This window comes from Erinaceus europaeus, chromosome 16 (assembly GCF_950295315.1).
Source record: "Erinaceus europaeus chromosome 16, mEriEur2.1, whole genome shotgun sequence".
NCBI lineage: Eukaryota > Metazoa > Chordata > Mammalia > Eulipotyphla > Erinaceidae > Erinaceus > Erinaceus europaeus.
Genome location: NC_080177.1, coordinates 59435350 through 59462309, shown reverse-complemented (window position 1 = coordinate 59462309; position 26960 = coordinate 59435350). Strand labels below are relative to the sequence as shown.

At 38.2% G+C, this 26960-nt stretch overlaps 1 protein-coding gene across 15 annotated transcripts in view; it reads left to right on the top strand.

The window, feature by feature from the left end:
• The window catches only part of NPAS3 (neuronal PAS domain protein 3), a 1061849-nt gene that overhangs the window by 316513 nt on the left and 718376 nt on the right, over nt 1-26960 (top strand). For 10 of the 15 annotated variants that reach the window (XM_060175199.1, XM_060175198.1, XM_060175203.1 and 7 more), the window contains one exon: nt 16932-17176. In XM_060175199.1, coding sequence (XP_060031182.1) covers nt 16932-17176 — 245 coding nt within the window. Of the gene's footprint in view, nt 1-16931; nt 17177-17287; nt 17339-26960 lie in introns of all 15 variants that reach the window. The other 5 variants (XM_060175201.1, XM_060175197.1, XM_060175195.1 and 2 more) reach the window with 1 other exon arrangement.

The window sequence follows — 26960 nt, the reverse complement described above, 5'->3', positions numbered from 1 at the left end:
AGAAATAAATAATTACATAATTGTTTGATCTCACTATACATACTGCTTAATAAACCATCTTTTATTGCTTAGCAAGCTATAAAAACTTTCAAGCCGGGAGTCCGGCGGTAGCACAGCGGGTTAAGCACACGTGACGCCAAGCACAAGGAGCTGTGGTGCTTGGATCCCCGTTGGAGCCCTCGGCGCCCCACCTGCAGGGGAATCGCTTTCACTGGCGGTGAAGCAGGTCTGCAGGTGTCTCTCTTTACTCCCCCTCTCTGTTTTCCCTTCCTCTCTCCATTTCTCTCTGTCCTATCCAACAACGAGGACAACAATAGTAACTACAACAACGAAAAAACAAGGGCAACAAAAGAGAATAAATAAATAAACTTTCAAGCCGTTGAAGGTTTTTACTTTTTTCCCAACATCTTCAATGTTCCATAAGTATTAAGTTTCATTTATCACAGAGGCATTGAATATTCTTTGAGTAATATATTTGCTCCTTAGCTTCGGTCAGAAGAAGACAAATTTCTAAGCCTTTGGGTATGTGTTTGCCAAAGTGTCCTATGGAAATTGTAAATTAATACCCCATGGCAACCATGCAGTGTGCTTTTGGAATCTTGAGGAAAGGCAAAATAGAAATATATAGCTTAAAATAGCAGCTGAACAAGTGGGAGAGTATATAGTCTCTTAAGACTGATAGACCTTCACCTTCAGCTGTTTAAAGATAGAGGTTGCCATAATAGTTCATTATCTCTAGTTCACGAAGGAATGGAGGGATTTTTAGTATAATGATGTGTTCCTTGATGTCAAGTAGAAGAGTCGGTGCTATTTACAGTGTTCATGCGACCGTAACTTTGCTTTTTCATAGCTAAAGATCTTTAAATGTGTCAAAGTAAGCCTTTAAGCCTTCACCTTTCCAAACTATCAAGCTGGAAGGTGTTCAAAAAACTTTTCCCCCTTAGTTGTGTTTTCAAAATGTTTAAAATTACTCCTAAAGAAACAAGAAGGGAGTCGGATGATAGCGCAGTGGGTTAAGCGCAGTGGGTTAAGTGCAAGGACCGGTGTAAAGATCCTGGTTCAAACCCCCAGCTCCCCACCTGCAGGGGAGTCGCTTCACAGGCGGTGAAGCAGGTCTGCAGGCGTCTGTCTTTCTCTTCCCCTCTGTCTTCCCCTTCTCTCTCCATTTCTCTCTGTCCTATCTAAAAAAAATAAATAAATAAAAAATATTTTAAAAAAAGAAACAAGAAAAAACTGAACTTTTCTTCCAGGAAAGGTCATTTGAATTCCAAACTATTTAGTTTGGGACTTACAGCAATCAACAACAAATATACCTGCCCCAATTTGGAATGTGCTTATAAGCTGAAAACAAAAATAACAGTTTATTGACTATTTCATTAGGGAATTATTTTCACAGCAATTATGGACTTTATAGAGGTAGTTGTAAGTTAAACATAGTTCATCAGCAACTTAATTGACCTATATGTGCAATTGGAAAAAGGGAAGTCCTAGGGACTTGGTTCTCACAGACACACTGAGAAAGATGCCCTTGAGTCATTTTGTACAGTTCCAAATTCTAGCTATCCTCATATTTGACTTTGTCCAAATTATTTTTTCCAGCTCATATTTTAATCTTCTTATTTGTGAGATCTAGGCCCATGATACATTCAGGGTGACCAGATATCCTTGTTTGCCAAGGATAGTCTTGGTTTTTAGCATATGAAATCCACACTCCAGGGAATGGCCTCTTTATATCAGGAAAACTCTTAGTGTCTGGGCATTGGAGGATGGGTACAGATAGTTGGAAAGAATGTATGAAACCAATATGGTAGCATTATTCTATCGCACAACTTTCCTCCTAACCCCCACAAATAGGGGCTGAAATGTTACTTATTTGCATGTTGAAATTGGCTTCCTTATCGTTACCCTTCCCCGTCCCCTCATGATTTTGGAAATCATGAATTATATGAGATACTGTTTAAAACATTCAGAGATGCCAAGTTTTACCATTACTACCTTCAGAGTGATGCTGTTCTTCAATGGCAATTAAGAATAATCTTTTAAGAATAATCATAAAAAGCAGAAACAGGAAACTGGGCAGTAGCACAGTGGGTTAAGCATGCATGGCATGAAGCGCAAGGACCTGTGTAAGGATCCTGGTTCATGTCCCCACCTGCAGGGGGTTTGCTTCACAAGAGAAAAGCAGGTCTGCAGGTGTCTATCTTTCTCTCTCCCTCTCTGTCTTCCCCATCTCTCTCGATTTCTCGCTGTCTTATCCAACAATAACAACAGCAATGGCAACAATAACAGCAACAACAAAGACAACAAAATAGGGAAATTGGCCTCCATGAGCAGTGGATTCGTAGCGCAGGCACCGAGCCCCAGCAATAACCTTAGAGGCAAAAAAAAAAAAAGGTGGGGTGGGGTAGGACGGTAGGGCGGTAGTGCAGCAGGTTAAGCACACATGGTGCCAAGAGTAAGGACCGGCATAAGGATCCCAGTTTGAGCCCCCGGCTCCCCACCTGCAGGGGGGGTCGCTTCACTGGCGATGAAGCAGGTCTGCAGGTGTCTGTCTTTCTCTCCCCTTCTCTGTCTTTCCCTCCTCTCTCCAGTTCTCTCTATCCTATCCAACAACAACAATAATAATAACCATAACAACAATGTGGTGCAGGCACTGAGTCCCAGCAATAAACCTGGAGGCAAAAATAAAAGAAAGAAAGAAAGAAAGAAAGAAAGAAAGAAAGAAAGAAAGAAAAAGAAACAACCTGTGTACTTTCCTGCTATTGATATTATAAAAATTAGTGTCATAACTCCTTGGAGTGGTCGAGATTCCAGTGATGTCCTTTGGATGGTCAGTAAAGTGTCTTGTAGTCACAGAGTGTCCACTGTTCCCTCTCAATGTAACTTTCGGCAGAGCTACTCTGACCCTTTCAAATATTTAGCAGTAGACTATCCTCTCAATGTGTGCTCACGACTTCTGTTACTGTTAATGGAAGTTACACATGTGTGCTCACCAGGATGAGAAAGCCTTTATCCCATGTCAGGCAAAGGCCCGTGATCCTGAATCTCTTTCTAAACTTCAGACCTGAAGAGAGCAGTGCAGGGAATTGCTGCTTTCTCACTATATTAGCTTCTTCAATTTCTTTTTAATTGGAGCTTGCAACCCAGATTGTTGTAACTTCAGGGCGATGAACAATACAAATTAAGATCTGGACGCTTTCCAGGAAGAGCTGAGCTCAAAGAAACCTACCCCCCCACCCCCTTAACACAGTTGTGGCTATTCACAGATCTCATGCAGTTGCCTAATGAATCCATATTTGCTTCTGAGGTTTCACATTTGCAAACTACACTGCTGAGAAAGTAAGTGAAGTGCTCACCCACCGCTGGTGTGAGCTGTCTGATTTAACAGAGCGGGGAGGTAAATACTAGAATAGTCAAAATTCTAACTCGGCAGCATAGAACCTTCAAATACAATATCTTACCCTTGTTCTGGACATTCATTACTACTCAAGAATTCTTTTTAATGTCTAAGACTTCAATTTACGTTTACGAACTAGTACACTATAGCAGTTTGACAGCCACTCACACTTAATTCTGTGCATTAAACCAACAGCATTCTTTTCCACAAACATCCATTGTTAGGACAATGCTCTCAGACAGAATTTATGAGAAATGGAATTATGTTACCAAGGAGATAGCATTTACTATAATGAAGAGTAGATCCTAGAAAATGGCCCCTTTTACAGCAGCTCAGAGCAGAGCCACAAAAGCAATTGATTGGTCTTGGCATTTAGTCTTATATCAGCTGTGTCATCCATAGCTTCAGGAGTGAGAACACTAATCTAAAGTGACATTTCTGTTCTGGCGGGCTTTTCTGCCCTGATGAAAGCAATTACTTCATTCCTAAATGATAATTTGCAGGAGTTCCAACCACTTTAATTGATAATTTTTTTTTTTTGTTGTTGTTGTTCTGAGTTCAATTGTGAAGTGATTAGCCGTTTTGGTAAATAGAAATTTAAGGTGTGAAATATACAAGTTGCTCCAAGGTAGAGTACTATTTATTGGGTGGAGAGAAATTACTCGATAAAGCCACAGTTTTTCCATTATTATGGAATTGCTGGTTGTATAGCTTAAAGTTCTGGGGGAAAATGAAAAACAAAACACTTTGATTCATGAGGTTTTTGGCAAACACCAAAGCATATGGCATACAATGAATAGTTTGGTCTTGCTGTGGTTCATTCAAGGGTTATTTGAATCAAGGTGAACATTGGTTGAAAAGGATTGTGCAGACCTCTCAGCTTCCTTTATTACTATTCTAATGACTCATTCTGGAATTAAATCCTCTTATTTAAAGTGTTGAGAATAAAAACGCTCATTGGATAAAACCAATTAATTTAATTATTAAGTTCAAACATACACAAGGCACTTTCTGAAGATGAGGGAAGGCATTCAAATTGAATGGCTTTAATCACTCTTTTGATCTACTTTACCATAAATCAAAAATGGGTTATTATCCAAACTGAATTTATATCTTAGTTTAAAAAAATTTTTAAATGTGCCTTGATTTTGATACTTCATCACATGGTAACATTTTCAGATGCTTTTGACATATACATGTAAGCAATCAATTTCATGATGTTTTCTTACATGGGGGAAAATAATAGTCATTTCACATGTTAAATGAGAAAAATAAAGCAAGAATGAAGGTCAAACTGATTTAGCACATCAAACAGTCTTTGTCAGCCAAGCTTAATATATCCTGAGTTTGTGGAACAAATGAAATTTTGCTGCTATGTTACACTTTGCTTCCAAACAACCATTACAACTGGTTTTATATATTGTGAGAGCATCAGACCATCAAACAGTGCATCTCTACTGATGTGTTGCTGCAGCGATGATCTACAGCAGCAATCTGCCATTTATATAAGGGCAAAATGTGCATCTATATTTAGTTGTGAAATTGGCCTATTATACTCTTGATGTTTACAGAGGCTAACATAAATTAATGATGACAGCTATGAGCAGTACATTAGTTAAGCAGCAGAGTTCTTACCTTGAACTTGAAGGTTCCCATTTTAACTTCCTGTGTATACTATACTGCTTTTCCCTCATGTTAAAGGAAAGGTTCTGGAATCATTGCCTTCTCTTGGAAAGCATTCAAAAACTTAGTTTGTGAGCTATGCCGTGCATAATCATAGCAGGTGATAGTTATTGATGTGTTTCTCAAATGTATTATCTTGTCAGATAGCTGATACTGATATTTACAGTCATAGGGAAAAATACTCCTAAAAGACTTTATCTTTGCACTAGGCTAATTTGATTGCTTTTGAATTCTGATGCCAAAGTGTGGTAGACTTTTACTGGAAGTAGTGCAAAAGGGGAGGCAGTACTTACAGAAGCCTTACTGTACTTTTTCCTTGTGCAGCCTCCTTATTCAGCTCATGTCAGGGCAGGTGTAGGTAGGTACTGGAGTAACTATAGATTTCACCATTAACTATGACCAGAGATCTGACAAGTATGCAGGTGTTCAAAGGTTCATGACTTAAAATGCTGGAGCCTTTGATGAATTTTTGATAGCTGCATTTTTAATACAGGTCGACCTTCTTCCTTTGAGGCTGCATGCTAGATTAATTGATAAATAGTGAGAGTCTGTAGTTCTGGGTACTCCTAAGCAAAACGAGCCAGAAAATCCATAAAGCCCTGCCTGTTTGGCTCCTTAGAAGTATTTTAAAAAGGTAAAACTTAAAGTTGTCTTGCCCCTAGTTTTCGTTTTCTCCTACAGTTAAATGACCTGATGGTATTCTTTTGTACATACTGGTTATTGTCATCTAAAAGTTTACACAAAGGTGTGAAAAGTGACGGTAAAAGAAAGGGTTATCATGTAGAATTAGTGTGTATCTGCTGGTATTGTCAATACCAGAAGCTCTTCTGCAAATATTATTGTAAATCAGAAATAAAAACTTTTGAACATCTGGCTATGAAGAAGCCATTGGAGAGAAGGAAACATTTGATTATGTCTACTTAATTCTGTTGTTAGGTTTTGCTATATATTAGCCTCTGTAGATCTCCAGTCATTATTTCCATGATCATTGAAACCATTTTTCCAAAGGAAGAAACTAGAATAGTCAATTTTGCAAAGCCCCAGAGAATAACATACCTTTTTGAATTTAATGAGTCATCAATTCCAAAGATACTTTTTTTCTCCCCACCATAGAGAGTGGCCTCATAAAGAATCAACTTCCTTATCCAGTTCCATGGCAGCTTCAAAAGAGATAAATCCTGAAACAGTTTCTCAATATTTGATTTGTATTAGTGGTGGTTCTTAGTCTTTAATTTTTGGGGAGTGGGGTGTTTTTTTCTCCTTTTTTTCTGATTTGAGTAGATTTCCATTGATCAGTTTTGAAGTAGCCGTGGTCAGTGCAGCGAGTGCTGCTGTGCTTCCATATTTCTGGGGGAGAATTTTTTTTTTTAATCTACTGGCTCATTTGATCAACTTAAATTATTGGTGTGTTGATGGTTTACAGTAAGTACAGTTGTTGACATGAGTAACATGTTTCATCTCATCATGATAGATGTTTATCAAACACTCAACCTAGGGCCCCCTCCATCATCATGCACCAAGACGTGCAGACTTCCCCTAGCCCTGTCCTTTACTTTGATGCAATACATCAAACGCACTCCAAGTTCAAGTTCATGTTTCTACTTTCTGTTGTTTGTCAAGTTCTGCTAGAGACTCTTGCTGAGCTCCCCTGGTACTGGATTTGGGACTGTCTTATATCAAAGAGAGCTTTAGACTTGTGACACTTTTGGAAAATTCTCTAAAATACCATCTTTCTTTTAGTACATATGTACTATTTCTGACTAATATCATTGCAGTTGTGAAATTTTCCCATAGTTTTAAGTCTTACTGAATATCCATTCTCTTAATAGATGTTTATATACACATTTTAAAATATTGGGTTGTCAGAAATGTCATGACACATTTTGCATAGGAAAATACCTCATGAAGGGCCAGGTGGGTGGTATACCTGGTTGAGTGCACATGTTACAATGGGCAAGGACCCAGGTTCAAACTTCCCATCCCCACTGGCAGGGTTAAGTTTTGCTAGTGGTGAAACAATGCTGCAGGTGTCTCTCTTTCTCTCTCTCTCTCTCTCCCCTTTCTGCTTCTGACTGTGTCTATTCAATAAGTAAATATTTAAGTGAAAAACTAAAAAAACAAATCATGACTTTTCCAAAAACCCAATATAAAAATAACTGCTTGTATTTCTTTTGAATCCCATGTTTCCTTACCTTAATGAATATGAAGAAATTCCCATCTATTATCCCCAGAACAGAAATCACTACCTTTAATTCTTTTATCTTCCATTAATAAGATGTATACTTCAAATACAATTTAAATGAAAAATGCATGTTGAAATATGTATATGCCTATATTTACATAAATATAAAATGAAAAAATAATTCCATGTAATTGAATATATCAAATCATTACGTATATCTGTTGTATACAGCAGAGAGACTATAAAGTAGATTATCAAAAAAGTGATCGTCTCTGGAATAAAGTTTTGTTTCACTTTGGTCGAGAACTAACGAATAAATGTAATTTTGGTGAAAAGAGAATATACACTCTAAATCGCATTTACAGAAACAGAACAATCCATGAAGTGAATGTATGTCTATAAATGTATATGTATATATTGTGTGTCAGACATAACTGTTGATATTTATAAAAGGTGACTCATTTACAATTCATTTAACTTACTTTTAGTAGCCATCTTGCGAAACAGATCATATTATTATCCCATTTTACAGACCAGGGAAATTGAAATAAAAGAAGATAAGTAACTTGATCCAGTTTATATTATTAGCATAGCACTAGGATTTAAACCTCAACCCCTGTTCACTGCTTGTGGAGAAGATAATGCAGAAAGAGGTACCAGCAAAAATTTAGGGAAAGTGATAATCATTCTTTTTTAAGAACACATGAGAATTTAATAATGAGAATTTTTAGGGTTGTTGCCAGCAGAAGTTATCCCCTTAGTTTCATTGCCACTGGTTTGCATTGTACTGTTTCTCCAAATAAATTAAATTTGTTAACCTTAAGGCTGTAAGTGACAGTATGGAAAGATGCTTCAGGAGACTATGAAGAAAGCAAATGGGCATTTCAAATTATACAAAATATAACTAAAGAAAGAAATATGGTGGTAGAGAAGAACCTTTACATGGCTAGTTGGTGGTGCATCTAGTTGTGGGCACATTATACAATATTCAGGTGCCCAGGTTCTGTCTGTTTTACTTTACATGGTGTCTGCCATTTTGCATTCAAGGTGGATCTTTTAGCTTATTTACCTGGATTCTTTCCACAAAATATATAATTTTCCCATTCCCTTCACTGGAAACTGCAGTAGTTCTCACAAAGTCACAGATAGGGGTTGACTGTTATTTCTATAGCTACCTATTTATCTGTCTGCACATTCTTTCTAAGGTCCTGCCATCCATTTTTAATTTTTATTTTAATTATTTATTTTCCACCAGGGTTATTGCTGGGGCTCAGCCAGCACTACGTATCTATGGCTCTTCGTGGTCATTTCTCCTCCTCCTCCTCCTCCTCCTCCTCTTCCTTCTCCTCCTCCTTTCATGACGAAGAAAAATTGAGAGGGGATGGGGGATAGAGAGGAAGAGAGTAAAATAGACACCTGCAGACCTCTGAGTCACCACTTGTGGCTTGTGAAGAATCCTCCCTGCAGGTGGGGAGGGGGAGCTTGAACCTGGAACTTTTCACATGGTGATATGTGTGCTTAACAGGATGCACCATCCACCCAGCCCCCATGCCTGCCTTCCTAAGTTATACCTACACCTATTACTACTACTTCTGAATGTCTTTCCTTCCTCTCCCTCTCTCTCTAGGTCCTGAGGGAACTAGGTTTCAGAGTCCTCTAGTTATCTTCCCCCAACATTTCTCCCTTTCTGAGAGTATGGACTAAAATTAATTTTTTTTTTGGGGGGGGGCAGAAACTGGGAGTTCTGTTAATTGTTTTTCCACTAGACATAGGCATGGGCAGGTCGATCCATAGCCCCAGTCTGTTTTTATCTTTCCCTATTGGGTTAGGTCTCTGGAGTAGTGAGGTTCCAAGAAGCATTGGTGAGATTATCTGCCTAGGACATTCAGGATGGATTCACAGTAGCATCTGCAATCTGGTTTCTGAAAGACAGTTAAGATACAAAGCAGGACAAAATGTTTAAGAAGCAGGAACCAGAAAGTAGGAATAGAGCAGGTAAGAATAGAGATCTTAGGGTGGTAAGCAGCTAGGAAGTCTATTTTAGGTATGTTTCAAGAGTCCCATGACTTTATTAATTTTTGTTTGAGCTTCATAGTTAATATGCAAGTAGACTAAAAACATTGTCTGGGAAGATGGTGTCAGAGTTGTGAAAAGAACTAGAAAACTGGATTAGGGCAAAGAGTAGTTCCCAAACTTGAAGAGAAAATATAAATAGAATTAACTGTTTACCACATCAATTTGACCCAGGGCCCATGTATATTCACAGTTAGCATAGGATTCTATATTAAACTCCCATGTCCCTGTCATTCTGAGCTTGCAGTCCATGGTCACAGCTGGGAACATTTTAGACTGCACTCATTTCAGAACCAGTCTTCCTCAAGTGGCAGAGTAAGGCTGACCCAGCCTCTCTTTGGAAAGTGGGGCAGTCCCTACCATTGCTCCTGTATAGAGAGGACAAAGTCCTGAAGAAGCTCCAAAGAGGGCTATGTTGGCATTTCTGATAGAAGTGAGCAGTGATGGTAGAGAGAGGTTTATTAGAAATCTAGGCCCATTGTATCTATGGGGGAATCCTAGGATTCTCTGAAAAGGGCCCCAGGTGATGGGATGGCCTGGCAGTTACCAAAAAGGCCATCAGTAAGTGAAGCAGTCTCTTGCCCTTTTCCAGCCTTTGTAGTCCCTTCTTCTAACTGAGAAGGATGGACTTTCCCCCATCTGTTAAAGCATTGGGTGTCATTTGTTGTCAAACTAGTATTAGGTCTATGAGGTCTGATCTCAAGTTGAGGAGGAAATATATCTACAGTTTTAGTGGGGTCTAAGTTAACCTGGAGTTTTATTGCATTTACCTGCTCGGTGATTCTAATAATAGTTTCCTAGAGATAATAACTGTTTTTTGGTCAATATATAAACTTTTTGCTAATACATTTCTTGGCCAGGAGTGTACAGTATTTCTTCTAAAGATTATCAAGGGGTGACAAAAATGCTTATGCTGCCAGAAGAATTTAAGAGCTATATCTTACTTTCTTTTGTACAGTTAGTTGAGTAGATAGAATATTTGATGGAAGTGAATTATGGGGTAGGAGAGGAGGGGATCTAGGCCTAAGTAATAAATATTCGATTGGAAAATTTATGGTGCCTTCTTAAGTGTGTTCTACCAGGTCACAGAGCTTATTAGGTCTAAGTATAATCATAGAGTAGTATTACACACTTTTACTTTGAGGTATATAGTTGCCTCTAACCCATGGATACATGTATACACGTGCCCAGTTTCCTTAGCCTAAATCTAGGGTCTATAACTTCGTTACATATCATGCCATCTGAAATGGAACTGGGTAGTCCTGTGTGTTAGGAAGAGTCTCACCAGATTATTGAAGTTGAAAGGTTGACATCTCAGGCTTGCCATCTCTGGAGACAACCCAAAACATAAAGTGGCTTGGTGACACTGTTTGCACTGATTTTGTTGAGATCATCAGAGCCAGTATAACAGGTTAAGTAATAAAAAGGAGAGGAATCAAGAAATACAAGCAAAGTCCCAGAGGTTCTGAGACTGGCAGAAATAGGATTTATAAAGAATGAGAAAGGTTCTTTGTAGTCTTAGAGTTTAAAAAGGCAATAGATAATTATTATTGTAATCAAGTTAGGTGGAAACTTGGTTTTTCTGAAAATCCTATGGTTATAGTTTACCATACTATATTTGTCCTCAGCATGCTTTATGTAATTTAATGATTTTGGCTACTAATAATATCTTAGATATTGTTAAGAGCAAATGATTGATCTATCAGGCCTAAGGTTGTAGGTAACTTAGTATTTTGAAAAAGAGTTATTTTTTTTAAATGCTTTAACAATAATCCCAGTGTCAGAATTTAATCAGTTTACAAATTTGAAACATTAAATGCTTAAAGGAATATGTACTCAGAACTAAAATCTAGACAGTTAAAGAAATTGAAATATTTAGTCTGTTTTCTCCCTGACATTAAATTAATTGTGATTTAGAAAATTATGAGGTAATAGGAGTGTAGTTTCATGTTGCATTTAAAATTAAATGACTCGGCTGTGTGCATAAAGGACTTGGCTGTGCATAGCTGAGAGTGGGTTTAAACAATCAAAGCTTTATTAGGGCGGCACAGTAGTACGAACTGTACATTTTAGATACTGTAAGATAAATAGTTATCGGCAGAGTTTACTCATATGGCTGTAGAGGAGAGTCTTAAGAGTTTATTGGCCAGCTGAGTCACACGTGTTCAGTTCCTCAGAGAGGCAGCCATGGCGGGTACCTCGAGCACCCTCAGCTGAGATTCCACTGAGCAGGAGAAGCAGGGGACAAAAGGTCCAGACTTCCGGCTGCCTGTGCTTACATCCATTCAATCCACCCACAATCCATTGTGTGTTTGCACAGATTGTAGTATGCTCTGTTACCAGGCTGGTGTCAGCCGTGTGCTGTGTCCAACTTCTGTGATGTGTCACAACAGTTTCACACCAGTCTCACCACCAAAGGAAGGTCTGTGTCCTTACCCCTACCCCTTTGTAGTGGACCTGAGAATCCTTACCCTCCTCCCAGAGTCTTTCACTTTAGTGCAGTACATCAGACCCTGTCCAGGTTCTGCTTTGTGTTTCCCTTTCTGTTCTTATTTCTCAAGTTATGTCTATGAATGGGATCATCCCATATTTATTTTCTCTTTCTGGCTTAACTCACTTACCATGGTACTTTCGATCTCTATTCAAGATGAAGTGAAGAATGTGACTTCATCCTTTTTCACAGCTGAGTTGTATTCATTCCATTGTGTATATATACTGCAAATTTCTCAGCCACTCTCCTGTTGTTGGACACCTAGCCTGATTCTAGGTTTCGGCTATTACAAATTGTGCTGCTATGAACATATGTATACACACATCTTTTTGAATGGGTATGTTCTGAAAACCACTCTCCCCAATACACAGACATGCACACACACACACACACACACATACACACACACACACACACGTACACGTCTGAAATAATTGTTGATGATGATCTTTTTAGTGGTGGCAGTTAGTACTGAATATCCATCAAAGGATTGGAGTTTTCATATGTTAAGGATTAGCTAAGTGATTCTCCCCACATGCTCAGTTGAACTAGAAGAGTATTAGAAAGTTTGGAGTCCAAATTTAATAGGTAGGTATAAAGTCTAATATTTCAGATGGCAGAAAGCACATGAAACCATATAGTATTCTTGAAATGCAATCATATATTTTTTATTTAGTCCAGAATACACAAATGCAGAGTTTATTTTTGGGTTTAATTTACTACTAAATTTGATTTGAGAATTGTTTGTACCTAGTTTCTATGTCACAAAAGCAGGTAAAAGTTCAATCCAAAGCATGTCATTATCGTAAGGTCTTTAGCTTCAGCTATCCTACCAGCATCTCTTCAGCCTTTATAATTCCTTGACTGTGTTTTGTTTTTGCTCACAAAAAAAAAATTACTGCTTGTTGCAGATACAGTGCTATCATTCTTAAAGTCTTCTGAACTATGGAGTCTGCATAATGATATGATATGGGAGTCATAGAATCCCTTTATCACTGAAATTGTGGCCAAGGAGATTACTTCATTAGAGGAACACAGTATGGGAGAGAGTTAGAAAGGGTGAGGAGGTGAGGAAGAGAAAACAGCCAGGAGGTATGGGGTCTGAACATATAAAGTAACTTTTGCTTTTCGAAAAGTTGAGTGCTAGGGTTCAGAATTTAGAAAAGGCATGCAGAAGCATGGTGGAATCTGTTCCAATTCTCTATTTGGATATAGGTTATCACTTAGTCTTTGGAGCCTCACTGGCTACTCCCTGTGATATTGGGCGTTGTTTTAACAGGACTTGTTTCTTTTCCCTTCTCTTAGGTTATTGATATGATTATGAATTAATACAGTTTTAGAGTATTCATTAAGTACTTTATTTGCTTCAGCTAAATAGAGATGTTCCTCATGTAAATACTAATAGTATGAGCTAGATAACAAGTGAATACTTTCTTCTGTGAATTCTTGTAATCATTTAAGTGATGTGTATACTGGAATGTTACTTTAAATTTTTTTAAATTTATCTTATTATCTTTATTTGCCTTTATTGGATAAAGACAGCCAGAAATCGAAAGGGAGGGGGAGATAGAGAATAAGAGAGAAAGATAGACACCGGTAGCACTACTTCAACACTTGGAAAGTTTTCCCCCTGCAGGTGTGGAGCAGGGCTTGAAACTGGGTTCTTGTGCATTATAACATGTGTGCTCAACCAGGTACGCCACTACTCAGCCTTTACTGGAATGTTACATTTATTGGACTTATGCTACTTTCCAAGTTGCCCTCCTAAAATTTTCCCAATTGTAAACTGAGCTTTGACTCCACTATTGACCTAAGCAACATGCTTTACTAGCATTTCACGATACTTAAAAACCCTAATTTGTATTATACTAAAACTTAGGAATGCCATGCAGGGTGAGAGCATGCACCCATAGGTTCTGGGTTCAATTTCTGGAGCCATCATAAGCCATAGCTGAGCAGTGCTCTGTTGTGTGTCTGCCTGCCTATCTCTGGCGTTAAAATAAATCTTGAAAAGTGAAGAAGCGTCATGTAAAAAAAATCACACTGTGTTCATTAGAAACCTGGTAATAACAGAGATGCCTTCTCCCCAGATAGCAGGCAGCTGAAACTGTACCTGATATTCCTTTGCAAGGGCTTCTGTCCTTTTGTTGCCCCACAATAGCCATCAGGACTCTTAATATTTTTAGCCTTAACACTGCAAGCCTTGTGTTTGTGACCCCTGCACTAGAGCTCCATCATAGTCACTTACTGTACCAACGCTTGTTTTTCTTTTTAAAGTGAGACCACCTTATGGGGTAGAATAGTATTTGATTATAAGAACACATAAAGTGCAAAGCACTGAACTTGAACCACTGTGTTTAAAATTGGCAGGGAAGACATGTCAAAAGACATAGTTATTTTGACACAACTGACTTAAATGGTGTTGAATAGCTAGCCTGTGTTACAAGAAGTGAGAGAGAGAAATCATTCTTTGATTGTAAGATATTAAGCTGGGCCAGCTTAATTTACTTCACCAGAGTGGAAGGAATTTTTCACTTTTATTTACATAGTTTACATCTTAGCATAATTTTAATGGGTCAAAAGTGAACATTTTGGGGGAACATTGGTTTGAAATGTCATGATGAAGTTTTGCATAGAAAAATACATCATATGAGAGGGCCAGGCAGTGGCACACCTGATTAAGCAGATACATTACAGTGTGCAAGGACCTGGGTTCAAACCCTGGTCCACACCTGCAGAGGGAAAGTTTGACAAGTGGTGAAGCAGGGCTTCAGGTGTCTCTTTGTCGCTTTCCCTCGTAGCTCTCCCTCACCTCTCAATTTCTCTTTGTCTCTATCCAATAATAAATAAATAAAAGATTAAAAAAAGAAATAAAATTACATCATGACTTTCCCAACAATCCAATAAATGCTCCCCCCCCCACAAATTAGTGGTGTTTTTATGTGAGATTATCACTGGAAACCTTAAGAAGCAAAAGGTTTCTTACTGGAGGCTGTGGTAGCTCAAAGACTTAAAATGCTTTCAGGGTTCAATAAGATGGACACTTACAAATGATTTTAATAATACCTTGGTGCTGCAAATATTGCCCAGTTACTTATCATTATAGTCAAATTTTGAATGTATTTCTTGTCAGACACAAAACAACAATTCAGAGTAGGTGGAATTCTCATGTCGGATGCTCACACACAGCTTCAGTTATGCCAGATTCTGCCCTCAGCAATGAGAACCAACTTCAAACAGAAATGCACATGAATAGTTAAAGAAAAATACTGGGTCTCACCTGTTGCCTCTTCTGTGAAGTAATATGTCTATAATGTTTATAAATTTTAATAACTCATGTGGGGCTTCATCTTTCAACATTAAATTTATATCACCTTTTCTGGAAATTGTATTTTATTCTCTAGTATCTTAGAGAATCTCCCCACCTGCTAATGTATGCCAGTTAATAAAGAATCAAGCTATCCTCTTATCAACCAATTATCAGCACATCCTTAAAGGAACATCGAAAGCTTCATTTTCAATGGAATATTTTATTGCTTAATGTAAAAGTCAGGATTGAGGACTAGGAACACATAAACATTGATTCTTTAAATTGTATTGTAATCAGTCTTTGTTGATTTGTTAAGTTGTGTTCATGTTTTTTTGTTGTTGTTTGTTTTATTTTGTTTTCCTCCAGGGTTATCTCTGGGGCTCAGTGCTGGCTCTACAAATCCACTGCTCTTGGCAGCCACTTTTCCCCCTTATTTCACTGGGTAGGACAGAGAGAAATTAGGGGAGCAAATGGCGGAGATAGGGGAGAGAAAGATAGACACCTGGAGCCTGCTTCACTGCTCATGAAGCAACCCCCCCATAGGTACAGAGACGGGGAAATAGTTTTCATGTACAGTTTTTAAAAGTGTGCTTTTGATATGTTAAGATTGCATATGATAAAAGTTAAATAGAATCATTTTCTTTTAAAAATATTATTATTGGGAGTTGGGCGGTAGCACAGGTGGCACAAAGCACAAGGACCAGTGTAATGATCCCAGTTCAAGCCCCCAGCTCACCACCTGCAGGGGAGTCGCTTCACAAGCAGTGAAGCAGGTCTGCAGGTGTCTTTCTCTTTCCCTCTCTGTCTTGCCCTCCTCTCTCCATTTCTCTCTGTCCTTTCCAACAGTGACAACATCAATAAGAACTACAACAACAATAAAACAACAAGGGCAACAAAAAGGGAATAAATAAAGACCCCACCAATGAGTCCTGGAGCTCAGCTTCCCCAGAGACACACCCTACTAGGGAAAGAGAGAGGCAGACTGGGAGTATGGACCGACCAGTCAACGCCCATGTTCAGCGGGGAAGCAGTTATAGAAGCCAGACCTTCTACCTCCTGCAACCCACAATGACCCTGGGTCCATGCTCCCAGAGGGATAGAGAATGGGAAAGCTATCAGGGGAGGGGGTGGGATATGGAGATTGGGTGGTGGGAAGATTGTGTGGAGTTGTACCCCTCCTACCCTATGGTTTTGTTAATTAATCCTTTCTTAAATAAAAAATAAATTAAAATAAAATAAAATAAATAAATAAATAAATAATTTTTTATTTAGCTTTGAATAGAGACAAGAGAAATTGATACAGGGGGAGATCTGGAGAAAGACACCCACAACATTGCTTCACTGCTCATGAAGCTTTCTGCCACCCCATTGGCACAGGGAAATGGAGCCCAGCTCTTTGTTCATTATAACATGTGCATTGTATAGGCTCTGCTGGCACCCAGCACTGTAGTGTAATTTTTGAGACTAGATATGTCAAAATAGGCTATATGTTATAGATTGCTTCTATTATATCAGTTATCCCCTGTAAATCTTACATCATATCTTAGAGGCAATACATATATCTCAATGCATAAACAATGGGAGGGAGAAAGGTCTAAGAAACTGTTTTTACTTGAGTTTATACCTTTATAGCCCGAGGTAGAATTTATTGTTTGGACATTGTCTGATACTCATTTAATATGGTTCTAGAATTGTGAAGCTTTTTGTTGACAGTTGCGGGGGTGAGGGGAGACAGTTTCTTTTTGATGACAGACTCACAGCTTCTAAAACAACCTTTTTTCACTCTTGATTTCAGCTTACAAGCATTGAGAAAGGAGAAGTCCCGAGATGCTGCTCGTTCACGCAGGGGAAAAGAAAACTTTGAGTTTTATGAATTGGCCAAACTGTTGCCTCTTCCTGCAGCCATCACCAGCCAGCTTGACAAGGCATCTATCATTCGACTTACCATTAGCTATCTGAAAATGAGGGACTTTGCTAACCAGGGAGACCCTCCGTGGAACTTGCGAATGGAAGGCCCTCCACCCAACACATCAGTAAAAGGTACGTCTTAAGACGCTGTTCATTCTGGAATATGGTGGTCTTTAGGCATCTCTAAAATGAAATGTTTACCTTCATCCTTTCTTCTTTTCCTGCATATCAAATCCTTTAAAGGGATACAAATGTGGAAATCTGAACTCTGCATGAGAAAGACACCATGTGAAGGTGAAATGAACCTCTTCTATTTCTATTTTATTTTTGAATAAATAGTCTGTCAGCCTTAACTATTCTAACATATAAAATGTCAAAGAAATGAGAACAAAATGACTTTCATGTGCAATAATGTGCATGTTAGGCATAATTTCTATCATGCTACTTTAGGCAAATTTTCATTGCTGGCTGGGTTTGGGAATATTTGTTAAAGATTGTAGCTATTTTCTGCTTTTAGTAATCAAATAATCAAATGAAGGAAAGGGAGAAGAATCAAAGTAGCAGACATTTTTAGTGACGTTTTATCGAGTAATAAAAATTCAAGCCATGTTTTTAAAGTATCTGCGCATTCCCTAAAATTTGAAAATACAAACATATATTTGTCCTTTGAATCTTTATTGACGTTTACCCTAATATTTAAAATATGAGGTTTTCTTTACTTTTATGGGCATTTTCTTTTTTTTCTTATTTATTTATTTATTGTATTAGTGATTTAATATTGATTTACAAAATGATGAGATACCAGTGGTATAATTCCACACCTAAGTTCTGTGCCCCCATTCCCTCTATTGGAAACTATGGCAGTTCTCTCAATGTCACAGATATGGGTTGACTTTTATTTCTATAGCTATCTATATTTATATATGTTTGCCCATTTGTTCCCCTGTGGTACTGCCTTCTCTTCTTTTCAAAATCACACCTACACTTAGTGTTCCTTCTGAATGTTTTCCTCTTCTCTCTCTGGGTCTTGATGGAATTAGAGTTCAGAGACCTCTGGTTTTCCCCTATCATTTCTCACCCTCTAAGAGTATGGATGAAAATTCTTTTTAGGGTGTAGAAGGTGGGAGTTCTGGCTTCTGTGATTGCTTCTCTGCAGGACATGGATGTTTGGCAGGTTGATCCATACCCCCAGTCTATTTCTATCTTACCCTATGGGACAGGGCTCTAGAGAGGTGAGATTCCAGGAAACATTGGTGAAGTCATCTGCCCAGGGAAGTCAGGATGGGATCATAGTAGCATCAGCAACGTGGTGGCTGAAGAGCAATAAGATATAAAGCAGGACAATTATGTTTAATAAACAGGAACAAGCAAGTAGGAATAGAGCACATGAGACTCAGGTATTTTCTTATGTGTTCCTGCATCTCTAAATGTTGACATTTTAATATCCGAATTTGTTTGCCTATGCTGAAATATGTATATCTGGTGTTGTCCATTGGTTTTTTTTTTATGTTTAAAGGTTCATTACTCAAGAAATAGATTGTAAAAGACATACTGCTTTCTTGAAGTTTAAGCTTGCAAAGAGATCTTTGACGAGCATGATACAAAACTGGATATTTGGTGAAATTATAGGCAAGCTCCTTTCAAAGGGTTATGGAATTAATTTCAGTAGCTATGTTAGTACATCTTGACAACAACCTTTGGGGTAGAAGTACCTGGATTCGTGGTTATTACAAGAAAGGTTTCTAGTGGGAAGCTGCAATTACAGGATCCAATTACAGGATCCAAATTAAAATGAAAGGTCAAGAGCTGTATTTCTAATTCTAGGGAGTATAATCATATATGTGTACATGCATGTGTGAATCTTTTCTATTGTTACTTGACATAAGAACTGTGTTTCTTGTGTTTATGAGAGAAGTCAAATTAGATTTACATTGAATTACTTTCTCTGGGGCAGTGTTGGCAAGCATTTCCTGTAATGTAATATAATATATTTTGGGTAATGTATTTTTAGACTTTTGGGGAGGACACACAGCCCTAACACTGTAGCATGAAAATAGATATAGTTAACATGTAGACAACAGAGTGCAACTGTGTGGTAATCAAACTGTATTTATAAAGCAGGGAGCTGCTTCTGAACTTTATTCAGGAGAGCTGACATACAGATTCCTGTGCTAGTGTAAGAATGATACTCACAGGGAGTCAGGCAGTAGCACAGCAGGTTAAGCTCATGTGGTGTGAAGCCCAAGGACTGGGGAGTAAGGATCCCGCCTGGTTGGAGCCACCGGCTCCCCACCTGCAGGGGAGTCGCTTCACAGGCGGTGAAGCAGATCTTCAGGTGTCTGTCTTTCTCTCCCCCTCTGTCTTCCCTTCCTCTCTCCATTTCTCTCTGTCCTAACAACAATGACACAATAACAACAACAATAACTACAACAAAAATAAACAACAAGGGCAATAAAAGGGAAAATAAATTAAAAAATATTAAAAAAATTTTTAAAAAAGAATGACACTCACAGTTGAGGAAACGGGCTGGATGATGACATGCTCTGTAAGTGGGGGGTGTGGGGGTTAAGGTCCTGATGCATGATGGTGGAAGAGGACCTAGGCTGGGGGGGGGGGTGAGAGTGTTCTGCAGAAAATGGAGAAATTTTCCATGTGTCAACAGCTGTATTTACTGTGAACAATTACCCCCCCACTTATTATTATTATAAAAGAAATAAAAATAAAAGAACATGGTTATGCTGGAAGGGGTGATTGCAAATCTGGTTGAGTGTATAAGGACCTGGGTTTGAGCTCCTCGTCCCCACCTGCCAGGATGAAGCTTTATAAGCGATGAAGCAGCGTTGCAGGTGTACCTCTCTCTCTCCACTTCCCCCCTCAATTTCTCTCTATTTCTTTTTTTTAAATTTTTTTTAGTATTTATTTATTTATTTATTTATTTTATTTATTCCCTTTTGTTGCCCTTGCTGTTTTTTTTTTTATGTTGTAGTTATTATTGTTGTTGTCGTTGTTGGATAGGACAGAGAGAAATAGAGAGAGGAGGGGAAGACAGAGGAGGAGAGAAAGATAGACACCTGCAGACCTGCTTCACCGCCTGTGAAACGACTCCCCTGCAGGTGGGGAGCCGGGGCTCAAACCGGGATCCTTATGCCGGTCCTTGTGCTTCGCGCCACCTGCGCTTAACCCGCTGCACTACAGCCCGACTCCCAATTTCTCTCTATTTCTAAAATAAATAAAAACCAAAAAATTGTAAAGTACACTGCAATAAACAAAAATTTTAAAATTATATGGTTATAAAATTAGTTATACCACCCCACCCTTTCTACACTAATAGGCAAATTGCCCAAGGTAAAGGTTAAAAACATGATTTCACTCTCAGGCCGAAGTTGAAAAACAAGATTAGAAAAGAAAACACAAGTCGAACCTGAAATGGAGTTGGAGTATTACACCAAAGTAAAAGACTCTGGGGTGGGTGGGTGGGGATAATACAGATCCATGAAAGATGATGAATGACATAGTCGGGGTTGTATTGTTAAATGGGAATCTGGGGAATGTTATGCATGTACAAACTATTGTATTTACTGTTGAATGTAAAGCATTAATTCCCCAATAAAAAAATAAAAAAAAAACAAAACATGAATATGCTGCAATAAGTAGTGACTATATAATAAGAATTTATTCACTAAACTGTCTTGATGTTATTCCAAATTATTCAAGATGAAAGGCTAAAGATAATAGGTTATGGTTCACACTTGTGTAAATGATTAATTTAATGATTAAATTCTATATGCTGGGGAGTCGGGCTGTAGCGCAGCGGGTTAAGCGCAGGTGGCGCAAAGCACAAGGACCGGCATAAGGATCCCGGTTCGAACCCCGGCTCCCCACCTGCAGGGGAGTCGCTTCACAGGCGGTGAGGCAGGTCTGCAGGTGTCTATCTTTCTCTCCTCCTCTCTGTCTTCCCCTCCTCTCTCCATTTCTCTCTGTCCTATCCAACAACGGCAACAATAATAATAACTACAACAATAAAACAACAAGGGCAACAAAAGGGAATAAATAAATAAAATAAATATTAAAAAAATTCTATATGCTTTGAGGGAGTTATAGCAAATTGCTTAGCAAAGTTAAATTTTCTTTCTTTATGTGGGAGTAATGGATTATAGGACAGTTGTTGACACATGGGTACAAATTCTCGTCTCTCTGTGATAGATATCTGCAAAATACTCTCAAGCCATCATGCACCAGGACCCCTAGCCCTCCCTTAGACCCCACTCTTATCCTGCTTCCCAGAGTCCTTCACTTTGGGTCTAATCTTCACTCTGTGTTTTCCCATTCTGTTCTTGTTTCTTAACTTCTGCCTAGATATCTACTTTTATTTCCATTTTTTTTCTTTAATAGACTTTACAGTCTAGAAACTTTCTTAGTTGTTGTGGCTGAGTAGAAAAACCTAGTGGTTCTATGGTTTGTCTATCCTTCGATGTTGTGGTTATCTCATTTAGATTCTAATCCATTGTAAAGGTTAGGGAATAAAGTAGAATGGATTTACCAGTCGGTATTAGCAGATCTAAATCTAGAATTAATTTTAGCATTTATTTTATGTTGTCTACATGTATTTTTATTAATTATTAAATATTGATTTACAGAATTATAAGATAACAAAGGCACAATTCCGCACCATTCCCACCACCAGTCTTCTTTCCCTCCACTGTAAGCTACTGCTGTTCTCCCAAGGTTGCAGATATGGGTTAATTATTATTTCTACAACCATCTGTGTATATATATATATATATATATATATATATATATATGTGTGTGTGTGTGTGTGTGTGTGTGTGTGTGTGTGTGTGTGTGTGTGTGTGTGTGTGTACTTTTTTTTAAGGTCCCATCTTATCTTCCTTTCCAAGTCGTAATACAACCTATTACTACATCCATATGTCCCTCCCTTCTTCCTCTGTCTCAGGTTCCTGATGGTGTTGTAGTTGAGAACCCTCTGCTCATCTTCCCCTATAATTTCTCACCCTCTGGGAGTTTGAATCAAAATTCTTATTGAGGTGCACAAGGTGGGAGTGTTGGCTTCTATAATTGCTTCTCTGTTGGACATGGATGTTGGCAGGTGGATCCATACCCCCAGCCTCTTTCTATCTTTCCCTAGTGGGATGGGGCTCTAGAGAGGTGAAGTTCCAGGATGCATTGGTGAGGCCATCTGCCCAGGGAAGTCAGAATGGAATCTTGATAGCATCTGCAACTTGAAACTGAGGCTGCTAATGTCTCAGTTGTGGTTGGTGGATTTTGTTAAGGTCTATAGTTGTAGTTATTTGTTGTTTTGCAGGAGATCATGACCACACTTCCCAGAAGTCCCCCCATCTCTGTATTTTTTTACCTGAGAATTATTAGTTGGTTGTGGTTTATGATGGTGCCATTGATTGATCCTGAGGCCTTAGATCCTCAGACATGCAACTCTTTTGTATAACCATATCCTATCATCCATGCCCTACTTTATTTTAAATTTTTTATTTATAAAAAGAAAACATTGACTAAACCATAGGATAAGAGGGGTACAACTCCACACAATTCCTACCACCAGAACCCGTACCCCCCCACACACACACACCCATAGCTTTCCTATTCTTTAATCCTCTGGGAGTATGGACTCAAGGTCATTGTAGGATGCAGAAGATGTGAGGTCTGGCTTCTGTAATTGCTTCCCCTCTGAATATGGGTGTTGACAGGTCGATCCATACTCCCAGCCTGTCTCTCCATTTCCCTAATGGGGAAGGGCTCTAAGGAAGCGGAGCTCCAGGACACATTGGTGGGGTTGTCTGTCCAGGGAAGTCTGGTTGGCATCATGCTGGCATCAGGAACTTGGTGGTTGACAGGAGAGTTAACATACAAAGTCAAACAAATAGTTGTCCAATCATGGGCCTAAAGCCATGCCCTATTTTCTTTCTCCTTTCAGGGCTCTGCATAACTGACCATATGATTTATAAAGATGACATTTGATCTGTGTCACTGTCAGTGAATATTTAAATGATCATTATCTTAGTTTTAGATAGAATAATATTTCATTTTTACTTTGTGACCTTTAATCAGTTCAGCTGCTTATTTATTATGATAAATATGAATAAAGACGATGATAAAATATTGCCTCTGCTCTCATGGAAGTTGCTGTGTATAAAAGGCTATCTTGGTATGAGTAAGAAGCCTGTGGGGGTTGGGATGTTTATTTAGGAAACTGGAAAGAGATAACTGATTTTATAATTTTTTTAAATTTCTTTATTGGGGAATTAATGTTTTACATTCAACAGTAAATATAATAGTTTGTACATGCATAGCATTTCCCAGTTTTCCATATAACAATACAACCCCCACTAGGTCCTCTGTCATCCTTCTTGGATCTGTATTCTCCCCACCCACCCACCCCAGAGTCTTTTACTTTGGTGCAATACGCCAATTCCACTTCAGGTTCTACTTGTTTTTTTTTTTTTTTTTTTCTGATCTTGTTTTCCAGCTTTTGCCTGAGAGTGAGATCATCCCATACTCATCCTTCTGTTTCTGACTTATTTCACTCAACATGAATTTTTCAAGGTCCATCCAAGCTCGGCTGAAAATGGTGAAGTCACCATTTTTTATAGCTGAGTGGTATTCCATTGTGTATATATACCACAACTTGCTCAGCCACTCATCTGCTGTTGGACACCTGGGTTGCTTCCAGGTTCTGGCTATTACAAATTGTGCTGCTAAGAGCCTATGTGTACACAAATCTTTTTGGATGTGTGTGTTGGGTTCCTTAGGATATATCCCCAGGAGAAGAATTGCAGGATCATAGGGTAGGTCCATTTCTAGCCTTCTGAGAGTTCTCCAGACTATTCTCCACAGATGTTGAACCAATGTACATTCCCACCAGCAGGGCAGGAGGGTTCCTTTGACACCCACAACCTCTTCAGCATTTGCTGCTTTTACCTTTTCTGATGTGTGACATTCTCACAGCTGTGAAGTGGTATCTCATTGTTGTCTTTGTTTGCATTTCTCTGACAATCAGAGACTTGGAGGAGCATTTTTTTCATGTGTTTCTTGGCCTTTTGGATCTCTTCTCTGGTGAATATTCTGTCCATGTCCTCCCCCCATTTTTGGATGGGGTTATTTGTTGTCTTGTTGTTGAGATTTGCAAGTTCTTTATATATTCTGGTTATTAGCCTCTTGTCTGATGTGTGGCATGTAAAGATCTTCTCCCATTCTGTGAGGGGTCTCTGGGTTTGGGTAGTAGTTTCTTTAGCTGTGCAGAAGCTTTTGTATTTTATGTAGTCCCATAGGTTTATGCTTGTCTTAGTCTTCTTTGTAATTGGATTCATTTTCATTAAAGATGTCTTTAAAATTTTATGCGGAAAAGAGTTCTGCCAATATTTTCCTCTAAGTATTTGATAATTTCTGGTCTAACAACCAAGTCCTTGATCCACTGGGAATTTACTTTTGTATTTGGTGAAATATAGTGGTTCAGTTTCATTCTTCTGCATGTTTCAACCCATTTTTTTCCAACACCGTGTTTTGAAGAGACTGCTTTCCCCATTTAATAGTCTGGGCACCTTTGTCAACGATTAGATGTCTATAGGTGTGGGGGCTCACTTCTGGGCTCTCAGTTCTATTCCACTGGTAATTGTGTCTATTCATGTTCCAGTACCAAGCAGTTTTGATGACAGTGGCCCTATAATACAATTTGAGATCTGGGAGTGTGATGCCTCCGGTTCTGTTCTTTTTTCTCAAGATTGTTTTGGCAATTCTAGGTCTTTTCTGGTTCCAGACTGATTTTATAATTTTAGTGTCTTTTAAAATTTAGTTCAGATTATGGCTGAGGGTACAAGTTGGTACCAAGTTGGTACCTTCTACTATTACTCTTAGGGAACTAGCGATAGACCAGAAGTGAAGATGTAGCATAGTGACCTTATACTGTTTGCCATGATTCTCAAGAATTGTGAGGGAGGTGGTGGGCACTTTCCATAAACTGGTTCTACTGTACAGAATATGTATATTTTATTGCTTTCCGCTCCTTTAGTAATGCAAACCTGCTACTCATTCTGATCAACATTCATGAAACAACAACATCAAAAGAAATTCATTTAAATTTATTAAGGTCTTCTGCGTTGTGCCCTTGAAGAATTTCATGTGGATAAACAAGCTTATATAAATAGCCTGCAGCATCATGTGAAGTGCTGTTCATAATCCAACAATAAAACGATAGCATTATACTCTGTGCTTCTCCAAGCAGTTTCTTGAATAAACCTAAAGGCGTATGGAAAATTTATGTGAAAAGTACTTACATGATCTAGGCAACATTTTTTTTTAATGGTGTGAGTTGTTCATGCTAATAATTAAATTTCAAAGCTTAAATTTACATTTATTTTATACAACTCTATAGAAATTTAATCATTTTAATTTACTGCCTCTGAAAGCCCCTTTACTCTTCCCTGTACTCATAATATCTTCTCTCAAAAAGCCTATAGAGGTTGATGAGTTTGTTTTTTTGATTCCCATTGTATACAGATTATTGAAAGTTACACTTGCAAAAAGAATACTCAGGTGACTGTGTAATATGTCCTGAGTCAATTACTTCATGGAAATGATATGTTAAGCAATTGGAGGGTAAAGAATAGGTTTTCCCATTATTTTAGAAATATCTGTATTGTTATAATACAGTTCAGGTCTACAATGAACATTATGCATTATTCAAGAAATGACCAGGCATTCGCAGCAGTGTTTCAGCTAAATAACTGATGATTGTAACCTTTAAAGAAATCTCATTGTGGTGACTGTTGGTAAATCACTTCCCCATTCATAGTAATCTCTATTTAGAGGCTATCTAGAAACCATTATATCTTTTATTAATCTTAAAAGCAATAGCTGCTGATTTGACATTTGCTAAAGCTAGATAAATTTTATATCTTTCTAATATAACAGACTTCAGTCAATTTTCAGAGTATATCTTCTACAACTCTATTAATCCAGGCATATTTGCCACTGTAAGCATAAGTTTGATTTCAGTTTAAACATTTCAGCTTTTAAACAACAATTTGCCTATATGTGTGATGAGCCATACTGCTACGATAAGTAAACATATAAGACATGGTTGTCTCTTGAAGGGAACAGTTGAAAAATATAAGGGCCAGGTGGTGTCGAACCTTGTTGAACACACACATTACTATGCATAAGGATCCGGGTTCAAGCCCCTGGTCTCCACCGGCAATAGGAATGCTTTACAAGTGGTGAAGTATAATGTAGGTGTATCTTTCTCCCTTCCTTTCAATCTTCCCATCCCCTCTTGATATCTCTCTCTAAAATAAATGAAAAAAGGAAGAAGGAGAAGGAGAAGAAAGAAAGAAAACTGTCCAAAGCACCAGTGATTAAAATTGAATGAACACATTAAGGAAGACGTTTTACTTTTTTGCTGTCACTTCTTAGGAATATTTCAGGCGTATTTGTGAAGTAAGTTACACTGGTTTCTGAGAGACTTACAAATATTTAACTAACACATGGTCTATCCTCAGAGTCCAGACTGTTACTTAAATAGTGATGCCTAATGGATTATTTAATATAATCCTGTAGGGTGACTGAATGCTTAGGACATCCTTCATGATAACACTGAATTTCTAAATACTAGTTATCTTTGAAACTAATATAATATAATATAATATAATATAATATAATATAATATAATATAATATAATATAATATATTATTATTCTTTTATTTTTAAAATTTAACTGTTTATTTATTTATTTTTCTTTTTTGTTGCTACCAGGGTTATGCCTGCACTTAAATATGCCGTACCTGGCAGCCATGTTCTCCCTCGCCCCCTCCCCCTCCCCCTCCCCCTCCCCCTCCCTCTCCTTCTCCCTCCCTGCCCCCAAGTTGAAAAGGAAGAAAAAGTTAG